At 42.0% G+C, this 26,209-nt stretch overlaps 1 protein-coding gene across 4 annotated transcripts in view; it reads left to right on the forward strand.

Annotated features, from left to right (window-relative positions):
* Positions 1 to 26,209, forward strand: part of Otud7a (OTU deubiquitinase 7A) — a 312,202-nt gene that overhangs the window by 169,393 nt on the left and 116,600 nt on the right. For 2 of the 4 annotated variants that reach the window (XM_051206436.1, XM_051206438.1), the window contains exons 1-2: positions 20,353 to 20,433; positions 22,020 to 22,174. The exons of the other annotated variants lie outside the window; for them this stretch is intronic. In XM_051206436.1, coding sequence (XP_051062393.1) covers positions 22,024 to 22,174 — 151 coding nt within the window. In that variant the 5' untranslated portion in view covers positions 20,353 to 20,433; positions 22,020 to 22,023. Of the gene's footprint in view, positions 1 to 20,352; positions 20,434 to 22,019; positions 22,175 to 26,209 lie in introns of those variants that run through there. 4 annotated transcript variants of the gene reach the window in all.

A 26,209-nucleotide genomic window follows, 5' to 3' on the forward strand; every position in this document is an offset into this window, starting at 1 on the left:
ATAATGGATAATTTAATAAGATTTTTTTAATGTGGTTTTCTCTCATGTGAGTCTGGAATGAGACCTTCCTGTGATGACTGCAGAATTTCCAGAAACTCCCCTGCACTCAACTTGACCTCCATCACTATGGACCTAAGACAAGAGTGTCCTGCAACTCCTGGCCTTGAAGTACCTGGGTCCTATGGCCCCTGACCCTGAAGTACATGAGTCCTGCAGCTTCTGGACCTGCAGCTCCTTGGTCCTGTAGCTTCTGGCCTTGTAGCTTCTGGCCCTGCAGCTCCTGGCTTCTGCAGCTCCTAGATCCTGAAGCTTCTGGGTCCTGTGGCTCCTGGCCCTGAAGCTCCAGTGTCCTGGGTTCTGTGACTCCTGAGTCCTATGGCTCCTCGTCCTACAGCTCCTGGCCCTGAAGCTCCTGAAGCCCACAGTGCCCAGACTTTGCTTTATCTTTGAATGTTTTTGTCTGCAGCTTGGATGAATTTGCCTATCTTTACTTTTTAGCTTTACATGAACATTTATGAGTGACAACTGTCTTGTTTTTTTTTTCTTCTCACTGTTGCTTCATTTCTAATTGTGACCTCCAAAGCATTTTACTTTCATAAACCAATTATATAAAAGGTTAAATATTAGACTTAATTGACTTATATGAAAATGATAATAAAACTCCAAATACAGGCTAAGGTTAATGCAGCTGTTCGATGGTACCAAACACTGTCCAAATTTCAGTGCATTTTCTCCTCTTGCTTCACACTTCACAGTCCCAAGGTACACAGTGAACCTGTGGGTATCATTAAAATGAAGGGACAAGAAGGAAACAACATGGGAGCAGGCTACACTGGGCCAGCCTGTCACCTTCTACCTGGTAAGCTGATGCTTTCTTAGAGACCAGACTAGGTGGCATCAGTTTACCTCAAGTGAGCCATATTGCCAGTATGACTTTACTCAGGTTGAGGATCTCAGGGCAGGCAACTAAGTGTGTTGCTGGCTCTGACCACTCATGATTACCTCCCCCAACCCCAGAGCTAAGAGTGTTGTTTGTCTTCTCTGGAAAGCAGAGTCTCCCCCAGTTCCTGCTGAGTCATGATTCTATCTTCAGTATGCTGTGGGGTGGAGAGTGTGGGTAAGTTCCAGCCCGTGAGCAAGTACCTTCCCACTGCTCTGCCTGCCATGCATGCAGGTTTATTCCATCACCAAGTTCTATGTCCATCACCAAGATTCTTTCTCTAAAGCACATATGTCAGAATCATTCACAGCCCTTATTCACAGCTACTTGCCTTGCCAGCTCTACCCTTATCCCACAGCCCTCATGGCCATAAACCCCTGGGCCTACGAGAGTTTCTGTACTTTTGACTTTTGCTCAGTCATTCTAAATCCTCCTCAAAAGCTGCTCTTAGGTCAGGTGGCATGGCTCCACAATAGAGGACAATCCTGGCATGCATAGGGTCGTGGGTGTGATGCCCAGTATGACAAAAATTGAAACAACAAGAAAACCTGATTTGGGGCTGTGAAGTGCTTGTCCTTTGCCTTGTATGGCTTCTATCTCTGGGACTCCAAAAAAGACATACCTATAAAAATCTTATTTTAATTATAATGGATATACTTGTAAATAATAATAGCATTATGTTTAATCCAGTCTAAATTGAGTTGTGGCTATTTCCATTTCTATGAATCAGAATGGAGTAAGTAAGAACTTAAGTTTCGGATTTCCAGTCCCTTTTGTTCAACTGTCCAGCATATTCATTTAGTACTTGGTATGTTCTAACTCATGGTGATAAGTAAAATATGAGCCCTCCCTCTAAAAAAGCTCACACAGAAAGAGGAGGAGGCAGGTAGCGCTGGAGCAGCAACAACATGGTGACAGTGGGAGGGTGTGAAAAAAGCCAGACTCATCAGGCAGGCTCTTTTCCCTTTGTGTCTTTATCTCAGTACTAAGCTGAATGAATATGACTAGACTGATCCATAGCAGAAGCATCAACCTGCTTGGTGAGCTGTTTGGCTCTAATAAAGGCCTTTATTGAGGGCACAGGGTCTAATACAGACACACATTTTCATACCTATGTAACAGCTGGATTTTTAAGCCTGGAAAATGAGAATGTATATCTCCCAAAGCAAGAGAGCTGCACACATTCCAGGGCTATCTGTCTCAAAGACAGCAGCAACACTTTGCCACAGGTTGAGAAGAGATGACATTTACCCTGGAAGGTGGCTTAACACAACTGAAATGTCAAGGTTCTTATGGGTCAGTGCAGGTGTATCTTCCTGCTCCATGACCACACTGAGTTCGCATCCAGGTCCAACCCGTTCCATCAGAATTAGTGGTTATTGTTCCCTGTTAGGTTTTTCTCTTTTTGTGTGTGGATAGGGTGTGTTTGTGTGAGTTTGAAGCACAGTGTATGGTGTGTGTGTGTGTGTGTGTGTGTGTGTGTGTGTGTGTGTGTGTGTGTGTACACCATGTATGTGTCTGGTGCCAGTGGAGACCAGAAGAGGCCATCAGTTCCCCAGATCTGGGGTTACAGAGGGCTATGAGCTGCCATGTGGGTACTGGGAATTGAACCTGGGTCCTCTGGAAGAACAACCAATGCTCTTAACTACCAAGTCATCTCTGCAGCCCCTCGCCAGATATGTTCAACTCAGAAAAATCAATAGCTTTGTTTATAAACACAATCCTCAGTTGACACACAAAATAGGGACAGAAAAGATATCTTTCACAAGTGCTTTTGCACAAATCTAACCAAAGACTATAAAGCAAATGTCAATTTACCCTATATCTCAAAATATGATTGACCTAAAATGTGCTTTTTCTAAATGTTATTTTCAGTTGTATTAAAGCTTCGAATACTTTTAAACCATTGAGCTAGAGAAGAATGCTTTGGTGAGACCCTTTCTACTCTATCAATGGTTATGATTTTAGACCTAAATCCACACACATCCAAGGACAAAACAGACAGCTATATAGAAGATATTTTCCTGCACAGAGAAAAGAATGAATGGAAGGTACAAAGAGTTTCCACTTACTTCCCACCAATTTTTCCCTCATTAACATTCCCCATGAATTGGTAAGTGATCATGGACACATCATAATGACAGGATTGCAAACTACAGATTTGAACAAATGGATAACATGCTGTCACCATTATAGCATCAAACAGAATTGTTCCACTGCCCAAAAATCCTCTCTGTTTACTCAATTCATTTCCCTCCTCTCAATTTAAAGTTCTTAATTACAAGGAAAAAGGACACAAGAAGAGGATATGTAGAAAAATATGAAAAAGAAAATTCAGTGCAAACCAAAGAAGAAATTGAATGAGCTCACAATGGGATGTTAAAGAAAGGTCTCCAAAATGTTTAAAAGAAGGAAATGTGCTAGAGAATCAGATGGGTCAAAAAGATGAAATAACATTTGGGTTACATGAAAATATGCTCATTTTCACATATGGTAAGAGGTATTTCAATTGAGACTACAAGATTGGTAGTAGTGCATGCCTTTAATCCCAGCACTTGGAAGGCAGAGGCAGGTGAATCTCTGTAAATTCAAGGCCAGCCTGGTCTACAGAGCAAGTTCCAGGACAACCAGAGCTACACAGAGGAAACCCTATCTTGAGAAACAAACAACAAAAAATAAACAAATAAATAAATAAATTGAGACTACAGCAAGAGAGTTTCATCCCCATGAGATTACCAAAACTCCATGAATTCAATATTGTGTTGTGTAGGTGAATATAGTGGCTTGGATGAGAAATATCCCCCATAGACTTAGGAATCTTAATACTTGGTCCCCAGTTTGGAGAGATTCACAGCACCATCCTACTTCCAGGTTGTTTCTGGTTCATACTTGCAGTTGAGATGTGATCTCTCAGCTTCCTACTCCAGCTGTCACGCCTGCCACTTACTGACATGTCTGTCCATCAGTGATGAACTCATAACTCTGGAACTACTAAGCCCAAATCAACCTTTCCTTTTATAAGTTGCCTTGGCCATGGTGTTTTATCAGAGCAATAGAGAAGTAACTAATACAGAAGTTAGTACTAAGAAGTAGGCTATTGCTTAAAGAACCTGAACACACTGCTTTTCAAAGAAGGTGGAAGACTTTGGAACTTGGAACTGGAGAAGTGGTTGAGTAGTGTAAGCAGAATTTAAAGAGCCACTCTAAGTTGAAACCTGTAAGGTGTTAATGCTGAAAACAATGAAGATCATGGATGATAGAATGGATGGAACTGGCTCTAACCAGTTTGAACTGGATCAGATGGGACAGTACTGGTTCAGATCAGTTTTTCCAGTCCAAGGGGTGCCAAAGGAAAACAGCAATTTCACGGGGCTAGAGGTCATCCCTGTGTTTTTTGGGGCAAAGAATCTAGTTGTGTTCAGCCTGTGCCCTGAGAACTTGCCTTAGGTTAAATTTAAGACTAATGGGCTAATTTCTTTGGCAGAGGAAAATTTAAGCTAACACAATATTGATTCTGTGGATTGATTGTTAGGAATAACGTTTATGCAAGTCTACAATGAAAAAGAGCAAGTGGATAGAAAGAAATACAAAATTACAGTTTGGAGAGAAAAAGCACTTCCTAGTGCTTAATGTTACAGCTGGGACATGCTGGAAAAGAGGCTGTAATTGTTAATGAAGAAGCAGCCTGCCCTGCATTCAAACAAAGGGCAGATTGCTCTCAGGGCAAACCCCCACCAAGAGTAAGGATTTTTTCTCCTCCTAGAAAGCATCTCTAAAGTGCTGCTAATGTGACTCAAGTGGTTCAGGGTCCATCACAAACTGGCAGCTGAACTTGGTTTGATCCAGTATATCCTCATTATGGCCCCCTTTCCTCCCATTTGGAATAAGAATATATATTGTTCATGATTGAATGTTGGAAGTATGCAATTTGCTTTTGTATTTTATAGGGAATTATAGTTAAGAAAATACTTTGAGTCTGGAAAAGAGACTTTACACTCAGACTTTTGAATAGTGTAAAGGATATGAAAGACTATAGGGACTTTTGATGTTGGACTGAGTGCATTTTGTACTGTGGTCTGGTCATGAGCCTGTTCAGGCCAGGGAGTGGAATTTTGTGGTTTGAATAAGAAATATTCTCTCCATAAGCTTGGGCATTTGAATACTTGGTCCTTGGTTGATGGTGCTGTTTGGGAGGTTTGGGAGATATGGAATTGCAGGAGGAAATATGTTACTGAAGTAAGCTTTGAGGGTTTCTTGGCTTCTATTCATATCCAGTTCTTCCTCTCTACTTCTTGGGTTTGAGATATAATTCTCAGCCTCCCTCCCCCCCCTTTGCTGCCATGCCTTACACTTCCTGCCATGCCTCCCCACTATTATGGAGTCTTATCCTCTGAAACTCTGAGCCCAAATGAAGCCTTCCTTCTGTGAGTTACCTTGGTATTTTATCACAGTAACAGAAAACTTCCCGATAAAGTGAGCTTATGGGAAATTGATGCTTTTCTACTGTGCAACTGAAAGTGGAAATTGGCATACTGCAAACACTTTGGCAAGACTTGGTAAATGCTATCAGAGTCAGTTTTGCATCTAGCCTCACCCTAGAAACCAACCCCAGAGACACACTGAGAAAACTTAATTGCCTTGTTGAGCTTCAGAGCGATGGTAATCATGTCTACAGTCTGTGATATGTTACAGATGTACAGTGTGGCATTGGTAATGATGTGGAAGGTGGTTTAACTGGATAAGTGCAGACTTATCCAGAGGGAAAAGAACAAATTTTAAAAAATGCCTATAGAGTACATCATTTATTCAACCCCTTAGGAGGATGCAGTATGGAGTTTAAGGATCCACTTAAGCTTAAGAAGAACAAGTCACATAAATAAACTCAAAAATATAGAGCACTGGAGAGATGGCTCAGAGCACTCAATGCTCTTCCAGAGGTCCTGAATTCAATTCCCAGCAACCACATAAATGGTGCTCACAACCACCTATAATGAGATATAGTGCCATCTTCTGGCCTGCAGGCATACATGCAGTCAGAACACTATACAGAATATACAGAATATATGGCAAGGAGGAACTGGGACAGAGAGTACAGAATAGAAGTCATACTTCTTTGAATGTATCTTAATTTTGAGATTCAACTAGTGATCTGTTGCTTTAACAAAACAATTCTTCAAAATTAACTCTGAAAGCCTTTAACCACAGAATGAAGTGACTGTAACACTCAGTTTATAGACTCAGTATTGGTGGGGAATATTACTCAAAATGACTTAAAAAATAATGTATCCATAGTGGGATATATAAAACCATAGCAATAAGGATTAAAATTAGCACAAATTACACACAGAGAGCAGGGGAGGATTCTGGTGTCCACTTTATGTCTGTCCACCTCAGTCTTTTAAGAGAGGAGACTCTCACCAAACTCAATGACTGATGGCCAGTGAGGCTCAGCAATCCCCCTGTCTACATAGCTCCTGACATCCACACTGCACTGGAACTGTGGGTACATGCACAGCTATGGCCTCATGACTGCTCATGAGACACTGTTAACCACTGACTTAGAGCCTGTAGAACACATTGAATAATTGTGTAATATTCTGTTGCCCCTGATGTTGATCAGAACTAGGACTAGAGGTGTGCATGGGAATATCATATGTACAACAAATGAGACTAAGTGGAAACACGGAAAAGGCTGGAAAAAATGGCTCACTGGTTAAGAGGACTTGCTGCTCCTGCAGAGAACCTAGGTCCAGTTCTCAAAGCTCACAGCCATCTGTAATCCCCACTCCAGGGGATCCAATGCCCTCTTCTGACCCCTGTGGATCAGACATAAAACACTCATAACCATAAAATGAAGTGAATCTTTAAAGAAAACACTGAAATATTCCATTTGAATTGGAAATATAAAAGCAAATTTTATCTTAAAACAAATGTATTTCATGGCTGTATCCACCAAAAAGTCCTCTAGACAATGACTAAGCCAGCACCAGTGGGTGCACCAAGCTCTCCAAAAATCTGTTTTCATGAGACATATGTATGCTATTAAAAAAATAAAAAGTAAACCTTCCTACTGGACATGTCAAAATGTCAGATTCCAGATCCAGGACAGTAGGTGGACAAAAAGAACCTGAAACATTTTGTCACCTCCTGTCAGCCACACCAGATCAAAGCAGTATAGCTAGAAACCTGGAGCTTCACAGGCCAAAAGGAGGACAATTTGAGCATCCAAAAATAACAACTACATTTATTGGGGAATATAAATGTATTGGGTATGTTCAGATCATGTGCAGAAATTATGCTTTTTCTGTGTATAATGCCAGTGAGGATCAAATTTAAGACCTAACATATTAGCCACTCAAAATGATACCACTTGTGCTTTTTTGCTTTTGAAAATGGTCTTCTCCACTCATTAGCCCATTTACTGATTGGGAGATGTGGGAATTTAGATGTGTAAATTGAAGACATTTATATGTCCTTCATATGAACCCCAAGTCTGAGTTGTTTCCATTCTGTGGCTCTGCTGATAGTTTTGTAACCATTCAGAAATCTTTTGATATCATGGGTTTCCATTTGTTAATGATTTTGAGATTATTCCCCATGCTGTTGGAGTCTTGGGGGGGGGGTCTTACTGTGCCTTTATCTTGTAGCTTTTCTGTTTTCCTCTAGTAGCTTCATCATTTCAGATCTCTGATCTGTTTTGAATTTGGTTTTGTGCAAGAGAGAGATAGGGATCTAATTTAACTCTCCTGCAAAGGAGTACACAGTTTTCCCAGAACATTTGTTGACTATTCTCTTTTCCTAGTGTGTACTTTTGACACTTTTGTCAAAAATTAGGTAGCTATAACTGTGTGGGTTTATTTCTGAACTCTCTATTCTCTTTTACTGTTTTTGTGCCAGGACCAAGGCTATCTTTGTTACTGTTGCCCTGTAGCATAATTTAAGGTCATGATACTCCTAGCACATTTTCTACTTGGGATTTCCTTGATTGTAAGAGGCCCCTTATATTTTCATTTATTAATTATTTTAGTTACATGAAGAATGTTGTGGGAATTTTCAATGAACTGCACTGATCTGAATACTACTTTTGCAATTTTGCCATTTTTGTTATGGAAAGAGGTGATTATTTTGAAAATATTTAAATTAAATAGAAAGCATGTCAGAAGGGGGAAAGGATATAAAAACACAAACCATATAGTCAGATTTTACTTCACTCTTCACTAGTTCCTAAGATAAGGAAGTATTCAGCCACCCACAATAATACTATTTTTAGGGATATGACATCAGCTTTGCAAAGAAGCCCTTAAATTCCCATGGTAGAGAATCCTACTGCTGTGACTTCTGCAGTTTTCTGGGATTCTTTTCTGTCAAGTTTGGTACCTCTTTTAATCAGCCAAATTGAATCCTTTCTCAGCTGCTGGTGCTGCTCAACACCTGAATTACCTGAGCCATGACTGTTTGCAGGATGGCTGTTTGGGAAGACCAAGCACTACACTACATCGGCTCTGCTAATTCATGAGCATGGAAATTCTTTTCATTGTCTAGTGGACCATTCAATTTATATTTTCAAAATCTTAAAGTTTTCATTGTAGAGGTCATTCATCTCCTTGGTAGAGTTTTTCTTTTTTCTTTTATTTATTTATTTTATATAACCAAGTCCATTTAAATGAAAACAAACATTTATAGACAATATTTGGGAATTTGGGTGTCGTTCTTTCCAAACTACTTCCTGCTGGTAAGGGGCGCTGTCATGGGGGATTCTAAAAAGATGCAGAAATCCTGGCTGTATGAAACAGAGTACAAGGTGATACAACATTCAAAACAGCTGGACAAAGCAGCCTTACAGACTACAGCCAGGATTTCTGAGTCTTCTTCAAATCCCCATGACAGCGCCCCTTACCAGCAGGAAGTAGTTTGGAAAGAACAACGCCCAAATTCCCAAATATTGTGTCTAAATGTTTGTTTTCATTTAACTGGACTTTGTTATATAAAATAAAATAAAATAAAATAAAATAAAATAATAAAAAGAAAAAGAAAAAAAAAAAGAAATCCTGGCTGTAAGTCTGTAAGACTGCTTTGTCCAGCTGTTTTGAATGTAGGATCACCTGGTACTCTGTTTCAGGCTTTCTGGCTTGATCAAACCACATTAGTCTGGAAGGAATCCACATCTTTTCATTTTCTGTGGAAACAAAAATAGAAATCCTTTTCCCCAGTAACTTGTCCTTGAACTTAAATTTTGGAGTCAAAGCATTTTTTTTTATTTAATTTATTATTTTACATGTCGATCCCAGTTCCCTCTCCCTCCTTTCCTTTCTCTCTCCCTCTCTCTTTCCCTCCTTCCCTCCCTTTTACCCTCTCTGCCCTCTCACATGCACTCTAACCACCCTTCCCTCCCACCACCCCCACCCCAATTCCATATGTAGGGGAATGCCATCCAGTTGGGGTCATGTAGATCTGACAGGTCCTGTGGAGTAGGGACTAGGGCTTCTCTCCTGTCTCTAGATTAAGGCAGTTATCCCTCCATGGGGGATATGTTCGCAAAGTCCTTTTGTGTACCAGGGATACATCCTGGCTCCACAGTCTGAGGTCCCTTAGACTGCTCAATCCTTCTGGCTGAGACCCATATTCAGGGGGGACTGAGTCAGTCCCATGCTGGCTTCCCAGCTATCAGTCTGGGGGCCCGTTAGCTCCTCCTTGTTCAGGTCAGCTGTCTCTATGTGTTTCTGCTGCATGGTCTTGTCCTCTCCATCTGCATCTGGGTTCTAGTTCGACTCAGTGTTTATGTATGGGTGTTTGTTCCTGTTTGCAACAGGCATTAGATGAGGGCTCCATGGATAAGTTAGTTGTTGATCTCACTCTCCGGGAAGGGCATTTATGGTAGCCTTTCCACGGAAGCTCAAATTGTTAGTTGGGAGCAGTCTTGTAGTTCTCTAGACCTTTCTTTGTGTTCAATTTTATCTTCAAACCAATATTGGCTCCCTCTTTTGTGTTCTCTTTCTCTGTCTCTGTCTCTCTCTCTCCTGTCTTCTTTTCCTAACCAGGCTCAATCTTCCTGGTCACACGTGTTTTCCTTTCCTCCCCCTCGTTTTCTCCTACTTCTCTCTCCATTCGCTGCCCCCCCACTTCCTCTGTGCTCTGGGGGACTTGTCCCTTCCCGGTTCTGTGAGGGACTTTATATGAATCTCTTAGAATACACCTTGTATCCTAGTTCCTCTGGTGGTGTGAATTATAGGCTGGTGATCATTTGATCTAGGTCTAAAATCCATATATGAGTGAGTACACACTGTGTTCCACTTTTTGTGACTGGGTTACCTCATTCAGGATGGTTTCTTCAAGTGCCATCCACTTGCCTGCGAATTTCAAGATACCATTATTTTTTTCTGCAGAGTAGTATTCCATTGTGTAGATGTGCCACATCTTCATTATCCATTCTTCAATTGAGGGGCATCTAGGTTGCTTCCAGGTTCTTGCTATTACAAATAGTGCTGCTATGAACATAGCTGAACAGATGTCTTTGTTGCATGGATGTGGATCCTTTGGGTATATGCCTAAGAGGGGGATTGCCGGATCCAGTGGTAAACTAATTCCCATTTTCCTGAAGAACTGCCATACTGATCTCCAAAGTGGCTGTATGAGTTTGCACTCCCACCTCTCTAACATGAGTCATCATTGGTGTTTCTAATTTTAGCCATTCTGGCAGGAGTAAGACATAACTCCAGGGGCACAGACACTGAGAGAAACAATTAATAAATGGGACCTCTTCAAACTTAGAAGCTTCCGTAAGGCAAAGGACACAGTGGACAAGACCAAACGGCAGCCCACAGACTGGGAAAAGATTTCCACTAATCCTATATCCGACGAAGGGCTGATCTCCAAAATATACAAAGAACTCAAGAAACTAGTCAACAAAACACCAAATAACCCCATTTAAAAATGGGGTACAGAACTGAAGAAAGAATTCTCAATAGAGAAAATCAAAAAGGCTGAAAGACACTTAAGAAAGTGCTCCACATCCTTAGCTATCAGAGAAATACAAATCAAAACAACTTGGTAGAGTTTTTCATTGAAATATTTTGAAGCTCCTGTGACAGATTTTTTTTTTCCTAATTCCAATCTTGGCAAGCTTGTTGTTGCTGACTAGAAAAGCTAATTATATTTGTATGTAGGCTTTGTAGCTAGCCACTTTACAGAATTACTTATCTAATAAGAACTTGATGGCATTATTAGAACCTCTTGGCATGGTGTTATGTTATATGTGAATATGAGTCCCTGTGGTGTCTTCCTTAATACTTACCCCTGCTGTTTCTTTCTCTTGTCTCCTTGCTTGACTTTGAGCACTGAACTGAGTAAGATTGGAGAGGGTAGGCACCCAGCCTTCAGAAAAAGTGCTCTGTTTTCCGTCATCTAGTAAATGTTGGCCAGAGGACTGTTATTTTGTTGATATATATTCTTTCTATGCCTTGTTTATTAAGGATGTTTATCATGAAGTCATGTTGAACACTGAGAAATGCCTTTCTGCACGTGATTTTCGGTCCTTAATTCTATTTATGTTATGTATTACATTTTTTGATTTGCCCCTGTTGAACCAATTTCTCATCCCTAGGATGAAGTCAATTTGATGGTTGTATATAATCTCCCTAATGGCTTTTTAATTAAGTTTGTAAGTAGTTACTGAGAATCACTTCCCTGTTGTGTTTCCCTCTGGGTTTGTTATGGGGTAACACCAGCTCTGTACACTGAGTTGGGTTGTGTTCCTTTCTGTTTTGTGTTCTGTTGCTCTTTAAAGATAATAAGATTGAGTAGCATTTAGAAGAGTCTGGTCCCAGGCTTTTCTTTGTGGGAAAACTTTTCAATACTGCATTAATCTCATTGGTTGTTATAGGTCTAAGCTTATTCTATCTCCTTGATCCAATCTTATTTTTTTTTAACGTTTATTCTTCTCTCACACATTATATACTAACTGGTTTCCCCTTCCACCACTCCTTTCAGTCCCTTCCCCTCTCCTCCAGATCAACTTCTCCTCAGTTTCCTTGAGAGAGAGAGAGAGAGAGAGAGAGAGAGAGAGAGAGAGAGAGAGAGAGAGATGCCTACCAGGTATATCTACCAAACATGGCCTAACGAGATACAGTAACACTGTGTACTAACGCTGTTATCAAAGTTGGCTGGTAAAATCCACTAAAATGAAAAGGGTCCCAAAAGCAGGCAAAAGAGTCAGAGAAACACACCTCACTCCAATCGTTGGGAGTCCACAAGAATATCAAGCTACACAACTGAAAAGTATATGCAGAAGAGAACCTCGCTCAGACCCATACAGGGTTGGTGTTTGAAGTGTCAGTCTCTATGAGCCCTGTTTAGGTGCTTCTGTAGGCAGTGTTCTTGTAATGTCCTTGACCCCTCAGGCTCCTACAGTCCTTCCTCCCCTTCTTCTTCAGGGTTCCCGAAGCTCCACCTTATGTTTGACTGTGGGTCTCTGCATCTGCTCCCATCAGTTGCTGGATGATGCCACTGATGCCAATTGAACTAGGCACAGCTCTATGAGCATAGCAGCAGAATATCATTGGGAATTGGGAATCATTTCATTTACTTTTTTTGCCAGTCATGTTTGGCTCTATCCTGGGACTCTGTGCTGTCCTGCCTCTGGCTCCTAGCCATCCAGACAATGTCAGGCATGGGCTCCCTGTCATGCATGGGCCTCAAGTTGGACTAGTCATGAGTTGGCCACTTCCACAAGTTATGCACCACTGTGTCCCAGTCCATCTTATAGGTACAACAGACATAGGCTGAAGGCTTTGTGGCTGGGTTGATGCCCCAGGCCCACTGCTAGGAGCCTTGCCTGATTATAGAAGATGGCTGGTTCAGGCTTGATTTAGTATTAATAGAGTATGTGTGTAAAGAATTTATCCATTTCTTCTAGATTTTCTATCTTCTTGGAATATGTTCTCAAAGTTTTCTGTAATAGTATCTGGATTTCATCAGAGCAACAACTTCCTTTTTGGCTGATTCCATTACTTTGTGTCTTCTTTCTTTTTCTTTCCATTAGTGTACCTAAGATTTTTCAGCTGTACTTATAGCATTTTCAAATAGCTCTTCAGTAGACTCTACATATTATTCTTTTAATCTATATCTCATAATTGCTGCCTTAATCTTTATTTCTTGCCATCTACAACTTTGAGTTTGGCTTCTCTTATTTTTCTAGGTGCTTGAGTGGCATCATTGGGTTATTAATTTGAGATCTATCTGATTTTGTTAATGTGATCATTTCTGGCTATGAAACTTCCTCTTTGAATTCTTTGAGCTGTGTCCTAGAGGTGCTGGTAAATTATGCTGTTATATTCCTCTGAATATTAATTGCCGCTATTGTGGTTATATTTAAAGTCTTTTAGAAAAATACTTATCTGCATGTGAATGAAATAATGCTGATTTTTTTTTTCAAAATGATGTGGAAAGGGGAAATTGTTGGAAGTATAGAAGAAATAATAATAGCTATAATATAGTTATTATTGCCATAACTAAGTAGCCCACTGATATTTATCACATATTTTTTACTACTTTATTGGATATTTAAATTTTTTCATTGAGAAATAGTTTAGTTACATTTAGTGTGTGTTTGTGTGTGTGTGTGTGTGTGTGTGTGCGTGTGTGTTTACACAGACACACATGCCCCATGAGATATATATATGGAGGTCAGAAGACAATGTAGCGGGATGGAAGTTGGTTCCCGCCTCATACCATGTAGCTCTCAGGGATCAAACTCAAGTTTGGCTGCATGCACTTTCCCTGCTGAACAATCTCACTGGCCCCAGAATAAAGTATTTCTAAAATATATGCATCACTGTTTTATGAGTTCAAAAGTAACAGAATCTGACTAGACTTTTAATTCCAACATTTGCTAGTGCTAAGGAGGTTGCAACGGAAGAATAGTGAGTTGAGATGCAGCCTAGGCTGCATCATGAGACTCTTGTCTCAGAAAGAAACCAAAAAAAGGAGGAAGAGAGGGAGGAGGAAGGCCAAGAAGAAGTGGGGGGAGGAATGGGGACAAAAGCCCAGAAATTGGAGCATTGAAAGCCATTTACATTATTTTTTCTGGTTTTCCAAGACAGGGTTTCTCTGTGTAGCCTTATCTGACCTAGAACTCACAGAGATCCCCTTGCTTTTGTCTCCAAACTGCTGGGATTAAAAGTGTATGCCACCATCACCCAGCTGTTTACAGTTTTTAGTGCTCCAGTTTCTCATGTGTGTTAACCCACCCTGTCCTGTGCTCTAAGAGCTGGCATGGCACAAGACCAGTGGTCCCTGGGTCAAAAACAGTGCTTCTCTCCATTCCTTCTGAATCTGCTGTGCATGTGGAAGGGGCTCAGAACCCTCACATATGCCTCCTTCCATACCTTGGCCTAAGTGGTAGCTGGAACTGCCCATCATTGTTTCTTTACCAAGGAAAAAATGAAGGATACCAAGTGGCCAAGCTGAAAAATATGCATCCTGGGAACCAGATATTGCTATGGTCATGTTTGTTTGATTGACAGGCAGCCCTGTCTGTTGTCATCTCCCCAGCCTCTCTGCCTGTTCCTTCTGCCTTGTTATCTCACCTCCCTCCTCACCTGGGGCTTTTTAGTTTGAGTTTTCTGGATATGTTGCTTTGTTGCAGCCACAATTACTCAAAGATCAGTGTCTGTCCCTAACTGCTGCACATGTAAACTTGCTTTGGGGTTGATTGGGCACACTGGACACCTTGCTAGCCTCATGTCTTTGCATCCCAAGGCACCCTGGAAGCTTTATCTCACCAATGGGACATAGACAGAAACTAGTGTCATCAAACTTGTCTAGGGATGAAGCAAGCAGGTTGTCTGGACAGAGGAATATTGACATCTGAGCTGATATGTCATGAATGCCCCCAGTGATATCTGTGTGTCTGTGATCCTATCACCAAAATGGGCTCTTCCATCACAGTGTACGATGGACTGGAGCATGTATGACCCTTTTGATATGTTACTCTTCATAGTAGGGATGCATGCCTATATCAGTGATAGTGCAAAGATCCTCAATACTAGACAGCTGTGTGTTTCAAATCCACATCACGGATGGTAACAATGGGGTGTGTTCATGAAACATCATTTTCTTTCTTCCCTTCAGCTATTTTGAAAGGCAGGGCTGTTCTTAGCCTCATTTTTCAGATCAAGAGAGCAAGGCCCCAGGGAACTGCTCACTTTGCCTAAATCAGGGAGTTAGGATACAGTGGACGTTCACATACAGTGAGACACATACAGTCCCCAGCCTGCTCCATCCTGGGGTCTTTATTGGATCCTGAGACTAGGCTGCACTCCAGGCCTGTGTTACCCTAGCCCTTCATGCCTGTGTTCTGCAGGTTGTATCATCAGAAAGACCCACTTGAGTCCTGCTCCCCACTAACTTGGACAGCCCTGACCTGAAGGTGGCTGTCCCTGAACATGTCACTACAGCAGCAGAAATGTGAGTCCCTAACCTGCTTCCCAGCATCAGTCAGCAATTCTAGATAAGTTCTAACACCTATCAGCCCCTAGAGTCAAAGGCTCATGCCTGCATTGAAAATGGTCTTTTTCTGTTCATCAGTATATATACTCATTTCTTTTAAAATTACCTTAAATTCTATATATGTGTTCTGTACATACATAATTTCCTCACCCCTCTTCCAACCCTTTCATGCCTCCCTAAAATTCATGCCATTTTGTTTTATTTCACATATAAAATATATATTGTGTACATAGATATATAGAAAATGACAGAGCCAGACGTGGTGGCACACACCTTTAATCCCAGCACTCTGGAGGCAGAGGCAGGTGGATCTTTGTGAGTTCAAGGCCTACCTGATTTACAAAGAGAGCTCCCGGACAGCCAGGTTTGTTACACAGGGGAACCCTGTCTCAAAAAAAAACCAAGATAGATAGACAGATAGATATAGAATAAGATATATGAATCAATATGTAAATATAATGTATTGTATCCACTTGGGTTACTCATATGTATACCTATTTAGGGCTGGTCACTTGGTGTTTGGGTAACTAATTAGGGAGCTTGTTCCTGGGGAAAAACTGTTTTCCCCCTCTCAGCAGTAGAGATATCCTCAATCCACTTTGGCATGCCAACTGGTGTTGCCATTGGCTGATCTTGTTTAAGCAATCATATTGATGAGATTTCATGGATGAAGCTTCCCTATCATGTCTGCAAGGCACTATCTCATAGCAGATATTCTGGTCTTCTGGCTCTTACAATCTTTCTGTCTTCTCTTCTACCATATTTCATGAGTCTAAGTTATAGGAGTTCTTCTCAATCCTATACAGAAAGACCACCAACCCAAATCATGGCCAAATTAATTAAAGCAAGTAATTGATTAAAGCAATTTTTTTTTGTTATTGTTGTTTTTCAAGGCAGGATTTCTCTGTAGCTTTGGAGCCTGTCCTGGAACTAGCTTTGTATTGTATACCAGGCTGGTCTCAAACTCACAGAGATCCACCTGCCTCTGCCTCCTGAGTGCTGGAATTAAGGGTGTGTAAAACCACCACCTGGTTTAAGAAAGCTTTTTGTATTCATGTACGAGGGCTGTCTCTACTAAAAGGCAGAGTTCAAGAGATCAGCATTGTACATGGGTAAGATGAGGGTTTTTATAGCTCAGGAGTAGGAGATTTCAAAATGGGATATTTGGAAGGCAAATAGGTAGGGTTATTGAAACAGAACATAAGCATAACAAGTTGGCCATAACAACATCCTGAAATAAAGACATGGTTGCAAGGTAGTCTTAACAAGGGGATTATAACAAGGTAGTTATATAACAATATGGTTATAGCAAGGTAGTCATAACAGCATGGCCATACAGGTGTTGATTGCCACCAAAATATAAGTGCCACTGTTGTATGTGGTGATACATTGTTTATGATGTAATAAAGCCACTGGAGATCAAAATGCAAAGCTAGCCACAGCCATAGAGCCAACAGTGAGGATACACACCTTAATCTCAGCAGCCACGCTAGCTAAACATAAAGGCCAGATGGTGGTGGTGGCAAACATCTTTAATCCCAGGACTCAGGAGACAGGCAGATGGGTCTCTGTGAGTCCAAGACCATACTGGGCTACACAAGAGAGTGAATCAGCCAAAAAGAATAACAGAGCTAATGTTTTTAATCCCAGCACTAGGGAGGTATAAAAAGAAGGAGCAAAGGGTTTTGTGTGAGATTTTGCCTCTGGGGATTCATGGAGAGCATTGCACTCTGAGGATTGGTGAAGACAGGATTGCCATTTCAGTTTGGTAGATGTAAGAGGTGCAGGCCTAGCTGCTCTGCTTTTCTGATCTTCAGCTTGAACCTCAATATCTGTCTCTGGATTTTTTTCTTAAATTAATTTATTATTTTACTTGTCGATCCCAGTTCCCTCTCCCTTCCTCCCTCCCTCCTTCCCTCCTTCGTTTTTACCCTCTCTGCCCTCTCACATGCACTCTAACTACCCTCCGCTCCCATCCCCCCACCCCAATTCCATATGTAGGGGAATGCCATCCAGTTGGGGTCATGTAGATCTGACAGGTCATGTGAAGTAGGGACTAGGGCTTCTCTCCTGTCTCTAGATTAAGGCAGTTATCCCTCCATGGGGGATATGTTCGCAAAGTCCTTTTGTGCACCAGGGATACATCCTGGCTCCACAGTCTAAGGTCCCTTAGACTGCTCAGTCCTTCTGGCTGAGACCCATACTCAGGGGGGCCTGAGTCAGTCCCATGCTGGCTTCCCAGCTATCAGTCTGGGGGCCCATTAGCTCCTCCTTGTTCAGGTAAGCTGTCTCTATGTGTTTCTGCTGCATGGTCTTTTCCTCTCCATCTGCATCTGGGTTCTAGTTCGACTCAGTGTTTATGTATGGGTGTTTGTTCCTGTTTGCAACAGGCATTAGTTGAGGGCTCCATGGATAAGTTAGTTGTTGATCTCACTCTCAGGGAAGGGCATTTATGGTAATCTTTCCACGGAAGCTCAAATTGTTAGTTGGGAGCAGTCTTGTAGTTCTCTAGACCTTTCTTTGTGTTCAATTTTATCTTCAAACCAATATTGGCTCCCTCTTTTATGTTCTTTCTCTCTCTGTCTCTGTCTCTGTCTCTGTCTCTCTCTCTCTCTCTCTCTCTCTCTCTCTCTCTCTCTCTCTCTCTCTCTCTTTCCTATCTTCTATTCCTAACCAGGCTCAATCTTCCTGGTCACACATGTTTTCCTTTACACCCCCTCATTTTCTCCTACTTCTCTCTCCATTTGCTGCCACCCCCACTTCACCTGAGCTCTGGGGGACTTGTCCCTTCCCAGTTCTGTGAGGGACTTTATATGAATCTCTTAGAATACACCTTGTATCCTAGTTCCTCTGGTGGTGTGAATTATAGGCTGGTGATCATTTGATCTAGGTTTAAAATCCATATATGAGTGAGTACATACTGTGTTCCTCTTTTGTGCCTGGGTTACCTCATTCAGGATGGTTTCTTCAAGTGCCATCCACTTGCCTGCCAATTTCAAGATACCATTATTTTTTTCTACAGAGTAGTATTCCATTGTGCAGATGTGCCACATCTTCATTAACCATTCTTCAATTGAGGGGCATCTAGGTTGCTTCCAGGTTCTTGCTATTACAAATAGTGCTGCTATGAACATAGTTGAACAGATGTCTTTGTTGCATGGATGTGAATCCTTTGGGTATATGCCTAAGAGGGGGATTGCCGGGTCCTGTGGTAAACTAATTCCCATTTTCCTGAGGAACCGCCATACTGATCTCCAAAAATGGCTGTATGAGTTTGCACTCCCACCAGCAGTGGAGGAGTGTTCCACTTTCTCCACATCCTCTCCAACATAAGTCATCACTGGTGTTTCTAATTTTAGCCATTCTGGCAGGGGTAAGATGGTATCTCAAAGTTGTTTTGATTTGCATTTCCATGATAGCTAAGGATGTGGAGCATTTTCTTAAGTGTCTTTCAGCCTTTTTGATTTCCTCTATTGAGAATTCTTTCTTCACTTCTGTACCCCATTTTTTAATAGGGTTATTTGGTGTTTTGTTGACTAGTTTCTTGAGTTCTTTGTATATTTTGGAGATCAGCCCTTTGTCGGATATAGGATTGGTGAAAATCTTTTCCCAGTCTGTGGGCTGCCGTTTGGTCTTGTCCACTGTGTCCTTTGCCTTATGGAAGCTTCTAAGTTTGAAGAGGCCCCATTTATTTATTGTTGCTCTCAGTGTCTGTGCCCCTGGAGTTATGTTCAAGAAGCGGTCTCCTATACCAATTTGTTCAAGGGTACCTCCTACTTTCTCTTCTAAGAGGTTCAATGTGGCTGGATTGATGATGAGGTCTTTGATCCATTTGGACTTGAGTTTTGTGCATGGCGACAGACATGGGTCTATCTGCAGTCTTCTACACACCCTCATCCAATTTTGCCAGCACCATTTGTTGAAGATGCTGTCCTCGCCCCATTGTATAATTTTAGCTGTTTTGTTGTTCAGAGAAGTCTCTGAAGTAGGGTGGACTGTTGGCTCCACCCTCTGTCCCAGTGCTCAACCAGAGTGGCAGGACAGTGGGTGGGGTAGGGCACAGGGTAGGGGGGGTAGGCTGGCGGTGGGGATGGGTGGGGGTGTATCAGAGCTCCAAGGGTGCTCTCGATGGGGACCGGAGACAGGAGCAGCAGGATCAGGGGCCAACCCAGGGAGTTCCCTGTCTCTGGATTTTTATTATTAGTGTTACAATTGTACCTTTAGGTATGTCATAATATGCTGGTCATTGTTGTGGTTCATAAGCAGCACAGAAGGGTAGGACTATTGCTTTCTTTTTTCCTTGCATATCACCTTCTTGTGGTATTGAAATTAATCCTCAAGAACGAGGCATTCAGATCAGATCCAACTTAGTTACTGTAAGTCTTGCATCTGAAGTTCATAATGTTCCTTTGATGAGCTTACACTGAGTGACATAAGCTAATCACAAAAAGACAAATGCTGTGAGATTTTACTTATAGGAGTGTCTAGTCACATTCCTAGAGACAGGTGGTAAAATGGAGGTTGCCGGTTTCTAAGGGAAGCAGGACTAGGGAGCCAGTATTTAGTAGGGCCAGTTTCCATTCAGGAAGGCAAAATGTTCTGGAGGTGAAAGTGGATACAGCTGCATCTAATGTCACTGAACTATGAGGTTAAAATGGTAACTCCGATTAAACGCATTGACCCACAAGTTACTGGCAAGGTTTACAATGATTCTGTTGTGTGAACATGATCCCGGGTGCTCAACAAAAGGAAGTTGAGAAAGTCCTTTCTTGCCAACCTCCACTCTGGGAGCTGGTGATCAGCTAGCCAGGAAGTGCCTATGGCACCCAGGAAGCAAAGGCCCTGCCTCTAGCAACTGGCCCCTCCCCTTTTAGCTGATAACACAACCTTATGCTCTCCTTTGTCCCCAGGTGGCAGTGCCTGAAGAGGAGAAGCTGCTGTGCTTGTGGCTGAGGAAGGAGTCTCCTAACTGGTGCCATATACATCAGGTCAAAGCCATTTCATCGTTTTTAGCCACACCGACAAATCTCACTTCAAAGTAGGAGCCAGATGCAGATAGGACACTGCAAATGGCTAGCTCTTAGATTATAACCTCCTGCCTGACACCTCTGTCCCTACATTCTAGGCTTTAGGAGTGTCTTCCCTTCTCACAGTGTGCCTTGCTCCAAAGATACAAAAGCTGCTCACTGAGAGCTCCCACCCCCTGATCAACAGAGAGGGAGGAGCAAAAGGTATTCATCAAAAACACCACAAAGTGTGTTAAATTAACCACGTCCTTGACGTCATAAAATTGCACAGCATCTGTCCTGGCATCCATGAACTTCCTATAAAACAACTCATTCATGTCATTCATGTGTTAGTGGCCAACTTCCAATAAAACTTTATGTATAAGAAAACTATATGTATATGTATATGTATATATATGAGAGAGAGAGAGAGAGAGAGAGAGAGAGAGAGAGAGAGAGAGAGAGAGAGAGAGAGAGAGAGAGACTTCCAGAGGGAAACACTTGCTTTGAGTGCTTCCCCACTTTTACACCCTTCTGGAAAAAAATAAATAAAAATTTTATGTATGAAACAGACATTTGGCCAGTCATCTACATGATGGTGGATGCATCTGTTCCTTATCAGCTCTTACTGAGAACACAAGTAGCTCTGAAACTGCTTTCCCCAGGTGACACACACACACCCAAGGTTGCTTTCTCCAGCTGTTTCAGGCACCCATCTTGTCCCTCTGCCTGCAGCTGTTCTGTTCAGTGGGGCTATCACTGTGAATGTGAAAACTCAAGGAGTTCCAGTTAGCCATGACTGAACTGGGAAACTCCCTTAACAGCCAACAGATATCTTCAGCATATTGGAAGACACAGCGCAGATGCCAGTGCCTCATCTCACAATGCTGCCGTGTGGCTTTAAGGATGTAACAGCTTTCGTGTAAGGGAAAGGAATTATTCAAAAACTAATTCAGAACTGTACAGTGGAGGTAGTAGGGATGTCTTCTGGCTACTGGGATTCTGTGTGTGTATAGGGTGAGTGTGTGTGTGTGTGTGTGTGTGTGTGTGTATGTGTGTGAGTGTATGGGGGTGTGTGAGTATGTATGTGAGAGAGTGTGTGTGAATGTATGTGTACATGTGTGAGTATGTGTGTGTGAGAGAGAATGTGAGTATGTGTGTATATGTGTGTATGAGAGTGAGTCTGTGTGAGTGTTTGTGTGTGAGAGTGTGTGTCAGTGTGTGTATATATATATATATGTATGTATGTATGTCAGTGTGTGTGCATGCAAGAGTATGTTTGTGAGAGCTTGTGTGTCAATGTGTGTATATGTGTATGTGTGTATATGTGTGTGTTGTGTGAGTGTGTGTATGTGTGTGAGTGTGTATGTATATATGTATGTGTGAGTGTGTGTGTGTGTGTGTGTCAGGGTATATGTATGTATGTGTGTGAAAGAGTGTGTATGTGTATGTGTGTATGAGTGTGTGTGTGTATATGTGTGTGTCAGAGAGAGTGTGTGTGAGTGTGTGTGCACACACATCCCTCTGGCCCACTTCGTGGTGAGATGCCCTTCTCTTGTTTCCTGCAGATGGATGGTCTCTAGCCTGCTTCCAAACCCGCCCTCGGCTCAGTGCTGGGCAGCACTTCTACATGATCCTATGACGCTTGATATGGACGCAGTCCTGTCAGACTTTGTTCGGTCCACGGGGGCAGAACCTGGTCTGGCCAGAGACCTGCTAGAAGGTATGTGGACCTCATTGTCCCCAAACCACTCTTTCAGGTGTGAACAGAAGATGAGGAGTGTTCATGGCCTCACAGTAGTGTTACTCGGACAGCATTTGGACACTTTCAAAGTAAAACGAAGTGTTAATGTTGGGGATGGAATTCTTCTGTTTTGCTTGTCATTATTTGGGATAGGACATGGATCAACAGCTGTTAATGAGCACAGAGAGAAAGAAGATGACTCTGGTGAATGCTTCCAGAGAAGTAGTCCTACTAACAATAATCATTTTTAAGGACAGTATACTCCAATGGAGTAGAAATTCTAGAATATATTAGGATAGCCACATCTGCTTGCTTCTTGTTTCCATTTGATTGGAAGATCTTTTCCCAACCCTTTACCCTGAGGTAATGTCTATCTTTGAAGCTAAGATGTGTTTCTTGTATGCAGCAGAAGGATGGATTCTGTCTTCGTATCCATTCTGTTAGCCTGTGTCTTTCTATAGGTGAGTTAAGACCATTAATGTTGAGGGTGAGTAAGGACCATTGATTGTTGATGCTTGTTTGTTTTAGATTTGTTGTTGGCAGTGGTATTGTGAATATATTTGTCCTGATTTACCCTTGGTTTCTGGTGTAGTTAGATTGTGTGTTGCCTACATCTTTGTGGGCTAATTACCTTCCTTGGGTTGGAGTTTTCCTTCCAATACTTTCTGTAGGGCTGGATTTGTAGATATGTATTAGGAAAATCTGGTTTTGTCATTAAATATCTTGTTTCCTCCATCTATAGTAATTGAGAGTTTTTCTGGGTATAGTAGCCTGGGCTGGCATCCATGGTCTCTTAGTACTTGTAGAACATCTATCCAGGACGTTCTGGCCTTGAGGGTTTCCATGGAGAAGTCAGGTGTAATTTTGGTAGGTCTGCCTTTATATGTTACCTGTCCTTTTTCCTTCACTGCTCTTAATATTCTTTCTTTATTCTGTATGCTAGGTGTTTTGAAAAAAAAAAAGATTCTGAATCTCATTAAATATATTTAATGAAGAAAAAAATAATAATAATCTTTTTTAAAGAGAAAAGTTATTATGTTCCTGGCATGACCGGGTTTAAAGAATAGAAGAGCATGTTTGAAAAGGAACCAATAAAATAGAGATTAAATGGAAAAAAAATCTAGAACATTCAAGAATACACTTTCCATGGAGATCTTCTCTCATATCTTTGTCTTACCTGAGGCACAAATATCTTAGGCCAAACTTATAGGTGGAAAAACTACCTAGTAGCCAGGAAATCAAATGCCCCTTTGGGCTTTGCAGGTAGAGCACTTGAGACATGGAAAGCATATACCTGGTGGATATGGGGTATTTCTGGGGCTCTATTCAGCCTTGGTTCTTCACCTTGTTTCTTCCTCTTGAGTGCCTCTTGAGTGATGATACTGTTGAAGCAAGGAAAAGTCAAAAGCTGATCACTGCTGCTCAGGACATTCTAGCATGGGGAGGAGGAGCTTGTCTTTCAAGACTTATCTACTTCCTGTGCACAAATCACTGTGGAGTTGGGAACTATCAAGTATTATAAGCCACAGTGATTCTCAGGGTCAGTTAGACAAAACTGAATGACTAGGCATTTTCATAAACAGATTAGAAGCTCTTGTTGGGGTGCCAGGGAAATCCTAATTCATGGTCTGAAAGTTTTTCATCGGCCTCTCATAATTTCAGTCCAGTTCATGGTTTCAGTGATGCGTATGAGTAAAAATGTGGTCCTTGCTGCCCGGTCTCCTTGCCACACGAACTTGCTTGAGCTCCCTCCTGCTCAGGTTACTGCAGTAAGGAGCAGACTAGAAAAAAGCAGTTTCCGACAGAGGCTGCTGTGGGGCTGGTCCATGCCAGACTCCTCTGCTTCTCAAATGAGAATAGTCGATTATTTTCCTTCTTTTATCCTTAGGTGGAGTTTTTTGGAGGGAGGGGGGCTCTCTTTCAGTTGACACCAATTCAGCTTCACAAGATAATCGTGAACAGTTGAAGGTGGCCCAGAATCTATGCAGGTGGCTCAAGTTGCTGCAGTCAGCTGTTGCATCTCATGTCTCTTGATTACCCTCACACAGAGTCCAAACAATATTTTCTCTTTCCTTCATACTTTTTAATTATGATACATTAAAAACTGGATTTCATGTACCAATCTATGCATTTTAGCATATGGTTGGATTCATTTGATAGCCCTGCTGTTGGCCCCAGGGTCGCTGCACCACCTCCCAGGAGCTAGGTCCCTGCCAGATCCTCAGGCAACCAAAGACTTTGTGTCTTCACAGGGAAGGGTTGTGATCATGGAGTCCTACTGTTTGATCTTTCAGAACCAACATTTCACGGGTGCCTAATCCATACTGCGCCTTGAATGACCTGACTAGGCATCTAAGGAGTAAAGAAAAGACCAACAGATAAACAGGCAGAAAGCTGTGGTGGGTTTGTCTAGGTTCTCTGCTGGAGAAATCGAGGCATCTCAGAAGCACAACATGTTTATTATATATAGTTGAACAGAGGCTGGGCTATTGCATACAGGTGAAAAAAGGAGGCAGGGTTTATGATGCACAGCTGAGTCAAGGAGATGGTTCAGCTAATCTCAGTAGGAGCAGTCTGCAAGCCATAAGGTTGGGATGGGATAGAATGGAGAAAACTATGGAGAGCAAAGGACCAAAAGGGAAGGCTTTGCCATTTCCCTCAGAGCCACACCCCAGGAAAGGCTTTGCCATTAAAATATGGCTCTGAGGCCGGTCGGTTAGTGGCTCACACCTTTAATCCCAGCACTCAGAGGCAGAGGCAGGCAGATCTCTGGTCTACAAAGTGAATTCCAGGACAGGCTCCAAAGCTACACAGAGAAACCCTGTCTTGAAAGAAAGGAAGAAAGGGAGGGAGGGAGGGAAAGAGGGAGGGAGGAAAGGAGGAAGGAAGAGGAAAAAAAAGGATGGGTCTGAGGCTACCGGGTCCTTGACATGTCCAGGTCAGGTCAACAACCCTTCACTCAGGGCTTAACTCACTCAGGGTCTTCCTCCATTCCCCGCGACTCACCACAATTCCTGAGAGTTCGTTCTAGCAGTGTGTCAGTAGTTTCTTTTTCATTGCTGAGTAGTAAGGCATGGGCCATAGTTTGTGGATCTAGTCGTCTGCTGAAGGACACTTCAATTGTTGCCAGTCTGGAGCAGTTACACTGAAATGTCTGGAGATATTTCATACCAGACTTCCTGTGAAGGCATTGTTAACTTTACCTGGGTTGGGCTCACTTGCTGCCTACAGTGTGTGTTTGCCATAGTGGTAGGCCAGCCTGAGTCCCTACCAACAGTGCATGAAACACTGTGCAGTGTCCTTGCCAGCTTTCTTTGCTTCTGCTGATTTTAATCGTTTTAATGGGTGTGTGGTGATATTTCTCAATGGCTTTGGTTTTCATCTACCCAAACAGCTTATGGTGCTGAGCTGATTTCATGCCAGGATGCTTATTTGTTTTGTCTGAATATTCCATCTTGTGAAACTTCTGTTCATACTTTTTATGTATTTCTATCTTTTTTCTGTATGGGAGCATCAAAAGGTCTTTCTATATAATGAGTTCAAATCCTCTGCCAGACACACTGTGCAGATATCTTCTCCAGGCCCTCCTGGGTTCCATCTTTTCCTCATGGAGGCTTTGCAGCTGGAAGATCTCAGTTTGATACAATTCAGATTGCTGGTTTTTGTAGTTTGTGCCTCATACCTGTAGGAGTCCAAGATCCTTGATGCAGTTCCAGAGCCAAAGCTCTTCTTGACTATACTCTTAAAAGGTTTACATTTTTGTGTTTTACACATAGATGTTTGACCAGTTATAAGTTTTACTTTTATGTAATGGGTGGGTGGGGTTTTGGCTCTGGTCCATTTTTACTTGTATGAATTCAACTAGTTTTAACACCATTTGATGAAAATGTCACCTGTCCTCCTTTGAATAAGAATTACCTCTTTGAAATGTTGGAGAAGCAGCTGAAGGCATGTATAGAAATCCATATCTGCTGTTGCCCATGGCATCTGCTTCCATTGCTGCCATGCAGCGAT

This window comes from Phodopus roborovskii, unplaced genomic scaffold (assembly GCF_943737965.1).
Source record: "Phodopus roborovskii unplaced genomic scaffold, PHOROB, whole genome shotgun sequence".
Lineage (NCBI taxonomy): Eukaryota > Metazoa > Chordata > Mammalia > Rodentia > Cricetidae > Phodopus > Phodopus roborovskii.